At 37.8% G+C, this 8,451-nt stretch overlaps 1 protein-coding gene across 1 annotated transcript; it reads left to right on the forward strand.

The window, feature by feature from the left end:
• The first annotated feature begins 4,085 nt into the window (after positions 1–4,085).
• On the forward strand, positions 4,086–7,590 carry NRIP1 (nuclear receptor interacting protein 1). Its single transcript, XM_009587415.1, has one exon. It carries the CDS (start codon positions 4,086–4,088, stop codon positions 7,572–7,574), a length of 3,489 nt encoding a protein of 1,162 aa, XP_009585710.1. The 3' UTR covers positions 7,575–7,590.
• Positions 7,591–8,451: the final 861 nt, after the last annotated feature.

An 8,451-nucleotide genomic window follows, 5' to 3' on the forward strand; every position in this document is an offset into this window, starting at 1 on the left:
TTCCATTAATCATTCTAACAATGTGCATGAGTTTGGATAATCTCTCTTTTAGTAAGTGTTCATGTGGGCTATCTGCTAGCCATTGCCGATTTCCTAAATTAATAGTTTCTATAAGGTTTTTTCATAAGATCTTGAATTAAGACTACCTTGATAATATCAAGTTTTATCAGTTATATCCAGTAGATTGCATAGCCCTCCTATTTGAATAATACTAGTCTAGTGTTGTTAATTTATTGTGGCTCTCTGTTCCATTTAGCAAAGGGATTTAATTAGAAATACTAGTCTGAGACACTGGAAAAATGTCTTATGGATGTCATTTTGCTAGTTTAAATTGTAAACTGTTCTTAATTTCTTAAATGGCAACAGCTGAGTACCTGTTGGGTTAACTAGGAGGCTGCTGTTCGTTTAGAGTCTCCAGTTAGGTTTTACAGTTGAGGCATTCGTTAATTCAAAAAATTCTCTAAAAATAAGTAAATAAATACATATTCAGGAGTAAAAAGCCATTGGCTCAGATGTTGTTGTGGTTTAACCTATTAGAAGATGTGTTCTTAAATCTCATTATCTTTTGCAGCAGTAATATATATGGTAAACACAGGATCTTAACGTTTATTATTATCATTCTTTTAAAATCTTTGTGACGGCTAAGTATATCTGTAGTTTTCAAACTTTTGAAACTTCAAACTTCAAAGAAAAACTCCAACAACTGCAAAAACAGAATTCATATTCTGGACACACACTGCTCCTGTAGTTCAGTCTACATTTTAATATTCTCTTATCTTTCCTATTCTGCCCACAGTTTCTCCCTAGGCACGTTTTAAAAGGCTGTAGCAGGGATTTCCCATGGTATGCTCCACTTGGGGAGTGTCTCCTAAGGTTTGTGCTGCGAATCCTGCTGTGGCTTTAGTTCTGTCTAGGTAAACATGGCTTAACGAGCTGTGATCGGTGTGTGTTCATGGAGGTTCTGAAAATAGTCTCTGCAAAACAAGTGTTTTATTTATTTGTTAGGATACGGAGGTCTGGGAGAAGATAGTTGAACCAACCAAAACCAGTAGTCAAGAAAGCATGTCAACTTTAATTTATCAATTAATTTTGTCACAATAGTTAAATATAATTTTTAGGTCTAGAGTTTCATAGATATTAGAGGTTAATGTTAGAGGCTCATTGCAATAGGGTTTACTTCAGCCCTTACTGGGAAATATGAGATGTATTGCTGTAGGGCTTCTCCTTTGTCTTCCTTCTGCCTTATTTCTTTACGTTCTTTTTTTCTTTCCTCGGTTCTGGTAATTCCTGGAATAATATTTAATAGCGAGAAAAATTATTAACATTTCAGTGGGTCCAGGGAAATTCTCTGGTATGGTCTATATGTTTTTAAAAGGTTGCTGAATGCTTATCTTAGTGTCCAGCTAAATACTAATTTCCAAAGCTGGTTCAGTTTCCACATGACCACACTTCAGATAGTGGAAGAAAAGCATGCTCAGTTCAAAACTCGCTGGAAATGCTTAGTTACGAGATTGCCTTCAAACCCTGGAATTTACTACCTGGCTTTCCATCACAAATAAGGTGTAGGTTTAGAGACGTTTTTTAAAAATGTAATTTCAGTTCTTGACAGATCACTTCATCACATTTGTGTATTGTACATTAGGTCATGTAAGATTTTATAACGCTGTAATACCTGTTGCAGCACTAGATCAGAACAGGCTCTTTAGAAGGATCGGTGATGTCCCATTCCTTATGTGTTAAGTGCTTTACAGATTTCTTTCTCTTTAATGAAGGCTCCTTTGCATCAACCCGATTTCTGTAAAATTATCAATATTTCCTTAGCACTGAGTAACTAAAAAAAAAAAAAAAGGTGGCAAAACAGTTCTTAGAGTAGTTTTTTTATGTAAACTGTACTGGCTACAAGTGTCGTCATCTGCAACAGGCTTTTTGAGTACTCAAGGGATTTGCATAAATGCATTATCTTTTTTTAATTACCTAGAGCTGTAATGAGTAAAGTTTTACTGAATATTGGCTTAATGGTGCATTTGTTTGGTACTTTATCTTAAAGGTGACCTGCAAGGCTTGCTTTTATCAGATAGTAAGAAATCTTGAAAAAATTTCAATTTTATTCTCTTAAACACAAAACACAGGGTATCAAGTGCTACTCACTTCTCATTTGGTATTTAGATACGTGGGTATATACATTTACACTATAATGCATCGCTGGTATCTTAATTCTGTTTTTTGAGATAGTTCAGTTTTTAGAGTTTCTCTAAATTACTTAAAATCTAATAAGGGAGTATTTGCACAGGGGGATATATGGGCTGTTAACATTACGGCTATTTAGTTGTTCTTCTGATTCCTTACTTTTTTCAGATCTGATATTTTCCTGACTTGTAGTTGCCTGTAGCTTTTGCATTAAAAAATAGCCTCTGGGAAATCAATCATAAAATATTCATTCACTTTAAGGAGGCAAGGATTTCATCCGTGTAGATCCTTTTTAAACTTGTAAATACAAGTTTTCAATGGGCTTTTAGTCTGTGAAAGCGAATTGCAGAGTTAGATATGTGGAAAGACACTTAGCTTTGCTCATGTTGAATATTTATGCCAGTTTAGAAAGGAATGAGTGAAGGAGTAGGCGTGTGTGATGTAATGACCTCAATATTGAACTGTGTTGACTGTTTGAACTGTTCATGCTATCATTGACCAGTAATATAACTAAACCTGAAGAGATGCATCTAGCATAAAAGCCACTGTTGAGCTTTTTAAAATTGCTTTTTATATCATACTGCCTCATCCAAGGAAGTATTAAGTAGAGATGTTCTACACTTTTTGAAAATAATAAGACTTCAAGGAAGACCTGAGTTGGTTTTTTTTTTACCATTATATGTTTACTACATGGAAAGAATAGAGGTAAAAATCCTTCAGTGAAGGGAGGATTTTTATATCAGGATTTATATTATATCAGGAACATACTGATATAATATTTTCACCATTCCTATCACATGACTCTTCTACTGACTTGTGGTAGTTGGGCGTTGTAAGAACAACAGATTTCCTCCCTGTTGTGCTATCATACTGGATTTTGCATTACTAGATAGTCCTGGAGAGCAGTGGCAACTTGGTTTCTCGTTTTAGCGGTATCATCTACCTGCCAAACAAAAATGTTCTCATATGTGATGCTACTTATTCTGTTATTTGAAGACAAATTCAACGTGAACCTAAACATTGACTTTAGGCGTGCCTTTTCCCATTAATTCTCTTTTAGAGTGATAGTCTGCATGTCCTGTGTATTTACATAAGAAGAAGAAAGGTTGATGCAACTGTGAAGTAAAATCAAATGTAATTTTTTTAAAACTATATTTAGAGTGCTTTAAGATTTTCCTTTCATGGTTGCTAATCCTTATTTTGAGCTGTAGGATAGAGAAATTCAATGAACACTTTCAGTAGCTAAGCTTATGATAGTTAAGCTTAATTTTTGTATAAAATTTTCTGTCTCGGAATTCTTTTCACAAAGTTCTTAAATTAGTTACCGTACTTTGTCCATTACTTGACTTTTAATTTCTTCTGGAATGCGGTTATTGCTTATATATCCTGAATCTCTGTCTAAGACAATGTGTTTTTGAAAAAAAAAGAAAAAGAAAAAAAGACATATGCAATTAGATCTTATCCTAAATATTTTCTTTCTTGACGACTTGTTTTTTTGTTTTGTTTTTTGTTTTGTTTTTTTTCACTTAGGAATTTTATGTGCTTGGTGGAGATGGAAAAAGATGAAAAACAAGCTGGCTTCCTGGAGAAAGAAGGCGGCAAATACTTAATGGAACTTTATGACTGTGGAACCATGTTTTGAGTGCTCCTCCTAGACATCTTTCATAAATATTCTAGATATCAGCAGATTGATATGATTGGAAACCTGGCTCATCGAACAGTATACACTGGAAGAAGCCTGCTTGGAATATGACATTTTGTATTGTTTCTGAAAGTCTGTGCGAAAACGCTATAGACATCTACCTGTTATTTCTTAACTCTGCATCTCGATTCAGCTACAGCAAAACTAGTCTTTGAAGTGAACAGAACCAGAGCCTTTTTGGAAACTTTTATTGAACATGACTCATGGAGAAGAGCTTGGCTCTGAGATGCACCAGGATTCTGTTGTTCTAACTTACTTAGAGGGATTACTAATGCATCAAGCAGCAGGAGGCTCAGGTACTGCAGTTGACAAAAAGTCTACTGGGCATAGTGGAGAGGATCAAAACCTTAAGATTTCTGGAAATATATTTCCCAGCTGTCAAAGTAATGGTCCAGTTCTTAACACAAATACTTATCAGGGATCTGGCATGCTGCACCTCAAAAAAGCAAGACTGTTGCAGTCTTCTGAAGACTGGAATGCAGCAAAGAGAAGGCGGTTGTCTGATTCCATTGTGGATTTAGATGGAAAAAAAGAAGCCTTGTTAGCTGGCATGGTTGAAAATGTGCCTAAAGGCAAACAGGATAGCACATTACTTGCCTCTTTGCTTCAGTCATTCAGCTCTAGGCTGCAGAGTGTTGCTCTGTCACAGCAGATTAGGCAGAGCCTTAAGGAGCAAGGATATTCCCTTAGCCATGATTCTTTACAAGTGGAGAAAGATTTAAGGTGCTATGGTGTAGCATCCAGTCACCTGAAGACTCTACTGAAGAAGAGCAAAGCAAAAGATCAGAAGCTGGACAACAGCCTGCCTGATATAACAAAGAACCTGCCCAAAGAGAGATTTATAGAATCTCCTCATGCAGTGCAGAACGGACCTAAAGTGATAAATGAGCCACTGTCATGTGCTGCAAGATTACAAGCTGTTGCAAGCATGGTAGAGAAACGATCTAGTCCTGCTGCTTCACCGAAGCCCAGCGTAGCATGCAGCCAGCTAGCTTTACTCCTTTCAAGTGAAGCGCACTTGCAGCAGTACTCCAGGGAACATGCTTTAAAAGCACAAAATGCAAATCAAATAGCAAGTGAGAGACTTGCAGCTATGGCCAGATTACAAGAAAGCACTCAGAAAGATATTGGCCAATTCGGTTTAGCAAAAGGAATGACAAGCCATCTCAATGGTCAAACAGGATCATCAACCAAAACAGTATCTAGCAAAAGCAATATGGCACCATTTCAGAGTTCAGTGGGAATCATGCATTCGCCTCCCAAAAATGTGGGATACAAAAGTACTTTGGAAAGGAGTAACCTGAAAACCTCTCCCAGCAACAGTCTGCTCTTGCATCTGCTGAAAAGCCAGAATACCACCAAACATGTAAAAGGGCATGAACAGAGCGAGAGAGCCAGCATTTTTGAAGACAGCAGCACACCAACAACTATTGATGAGTATTCAGACAACAATCCTAGTTTTACAGAAGATGACAGCAGTGATGATGAAAGTTCCCATTCTAACTGTCTTCCTATAGACCTATCCTTTAAACAGAGGACAGATAAACCAGATGCAGGTCCACCTGCATCACTGGATAACCTGACTCAGTCCTTGCTTCATAACTGGGATCCAAAAGTTTCCTGTCCAGAGAACAAGGAAGACAAAGACACTCCGAAAGCTTCTAAGCTGAATCCCCATCAGAAAGTAACACTACTTCAATTGTTACTTGGGCATAAGAGTGAAGAAAAGGTAGACAAGAGCAATGACCCTCAGGGACCACACAGTGTAGCTGATGTGGCAAAATTCACTGTACAGACTGGTAAAAGGACTCCTGTTACTGACAGTCCCAGTGCAAATCGAATGACTCCATTAAGCACTCCACCTTTGCTGGCTTCTGCAAAAGCAGACTCTCCTATAAACCTCTCGCACCAATCATTAGCCATGAAGCGTAGCTCGCCACCGTATGCCTGCAGCATCCAGCCAGACAGGCTGGTGAATCCTGCATCTAAACATTTGATAGACCTTTCTAAAAGCAAAGAAATTCAAGGAGCAAAGCTGAGCAGGAACGATAGTCCCCAGAACTCTTCAGCTTTCAGTGCCAGCAAGCTGTTGCAGAACCTCGCCCAGTGTGGCATGCAGACTTCCATGTCAAGTGAAGAACAAAGAGCTAGCAAACAGCTGCTAGCGGGGAACACAGAAAAACCTGTTGGCTTGATTGATAGGTTGAACAGCCCTCTGCTTACGAATAAATTGAGTACCCATGAAGAGAATAACAAAATATTCAGTTGTCAGCCTGCGCCCGCTGAACAAGGACTTCCAGGTTCGGAAATAGAAAATCTTCTTGAAAGGCGCACTGTCCTTCAGCTGCTTCTGGGAACTCCCAATAAAGGTAAAAGTGAAAAGAAAGAGAGGATGCTTTTAAGAGATGAAAGTTCTCAAGAACAGACAGATAAGGCTTTGAATGAGCAAATATTGACGGTGAAAATAAAAACTGAACCATCTGAAGAATCAAATGTTCCTTATAATTCAAATGCACAACAAGTAAGAGAGTGCAAGGGTAACAGATTTCAAGGATTTGTTCATTCACTGCAGAGAAACACAGCTGCTTCTCCAGCATCTGAGGAGTTGAAATCTGAGCCTCTTTCACCTCAAGATTTCTCTTTTTCCAAAAACGGCCTGCTAAGTAGGTTGCTGAGACAGAATCAAGACAGTTACCCTGCAGATGAGCTGGACAGAAGTCACCGAAACAATGAGCTGACACACCTTGAATCAAAGAGTCTTTGCACAGTACCGAAGAAGAGGAAGCTTCATGCTGAGCCTTTGGAAAGTCCATTAAAAAAGATGAAAAGTAATGTGTCTGATGCTGCAAACAATCACGCTTCTCCTACCGAGGCACTGTATGGGCCTTTGCTTAACCAGCAAGAACTGAAATTCAGCAGAAGTGATGCTGAATTTAAATATGCTCTAAGTCATGGTTCAAATAATGAAAGTGAAAATAGGAGTTGGTCTAGAGATAGTAAAGGCTTTAATGTGTTGAAACAGCTGCTTCTCTCCGAAAACTGTGAGAGAGATCTGTCACAACATAGGAGTAACATACTAGTGGAGGGCAAGAAAAAAGGAAACAAAACCAGTGCAACAATGAATAAACCTGAATTCAGCATTTCTTCAGTAAATGCATTAATGGGAAGCCCTGTGCAACAGAACAATTGTGTAGATCACAGAACATTTCAGTATCCTGTAGCAGTAAAAAGTCCTGCCAGTTCCCCCTTCCCTGAACATTTGGGGAGTACAGTATCTAGACTCGAGTCCGACCAGTTTAGCATGTGTCCCATGCCCAGTGAAAAAGGGCCCATCAGATGGGTGATCACAGGTATGGACAAGAATGATTATGAAAAAGACTCCCCGAGACTGACCAAAACCAATCCAATATTGTACTACATGTTACAGAAAGGTGGCAACTCTGTTAGTAGCCAAGAAGCACATGACAAAGAAATCTGGAATGAACCTTCATTTACTGATAGTTCAACTCATGTTACAATCAAAGAGGAGTTGACATCTGATGCAGAGCTTAAAACTCCTTTTAGTAACTTAAGAAGCCCTTACAACAGCCATATGGGGAGTAAGACCTCTCATCAACATGGTGTGAATGGAGAAGTGCATGGACTTCTGGAAAAAGTGCTAACAATCAAAAAAGAGCCAGAATAAACTACAGTCTCCTCAATGAGTTTACAATCAGTGGTTTTGAATCTTTGTTTAAAAAAAAAAGAAAAAGAAAAAATAAAAATGAGTACGAACTTGACTACTGTATAAATTGAGCATGATTTTAGAAAAGCATGGTCTAATTGAAACATGTTTTCATTTGATAAACTTTTTATTTTTCTGGTGATGTTATTTAAAATACATGTAGATAAAATTTGCTTTACAATAGATTGTCACAAGGAAACTAGAAAGGTTGTAATTTGTACAAGACATTTCTGTATGCATCAGATTAAGTTATGAGTAATCTTTGATCAGAGTCTTATTTGGATCTGCAAGTTTTTCGTATAACATAACGTGTAAGCGTACAGCCTAGGTGGTGGTAATGCTGCGTTTCCTCCCTCCCTGTAAAATAATCCTTATTTTTTGGAAGCCTGAGCATAGACAGTGTACTTTTTTTTTTCTGAATGTTTAATACGTTTTGTGACATTTTAAGAATAACTTAAGGAATGGAGCAGTCCGTCCAAGGTATTAGCTCATCATATTGGAAAACCTGTGTCAGTGTTAATAATTGAAATGCACTGAAATGTATTTTTTAGTGCTTCCAAAATTTTTATTGTTATTTTTAAATCTTGTTTTGTGGTCCTGCCAGAATAGTGGTGTAAAATCTGTTTTTCTTCCTTCCCCTGCTCTTGACAAATGCCCTCCTCAGAGTCCTTAGCCATAGTTACAAGTTACTAGTTAACGATAAAGGGGTTTTTGTGGGTTTTTATACAAAAGGCAGATTTTCATAGGCCATGCAGGTACTGCATGAGTCTTTTTCTCGGCGCATTCCTGTGACTTCCCTGCTTAAAAGGGAAAAGCCAAAATGCCTCTTGGAGTAGTG

This window comes from Fulmarus glacialis, unplaced genomic scaffold, assembly GCF_000690835.1.
Source record: "Fulmarus glacialis isolate BGI_N327 unplaced genomic scaffold, ASM69083v1 scaffold8981, whole genome shotgun sequence".
NCBI lineage: Eukaryota > Metazoa > Chordata > Aves > Procellariiformes > Procellariidae > Fulmarus > Fulmarus glacialis.

Coding starts and splice junctions, on each gene's coding strand:
- NRIP1 (XM_009587415.1), top strand. CDS start 4,086: ATGACTCATGGAGAAGAGCTTGGCTCTGAGATGCACCAGGATTCTGTT.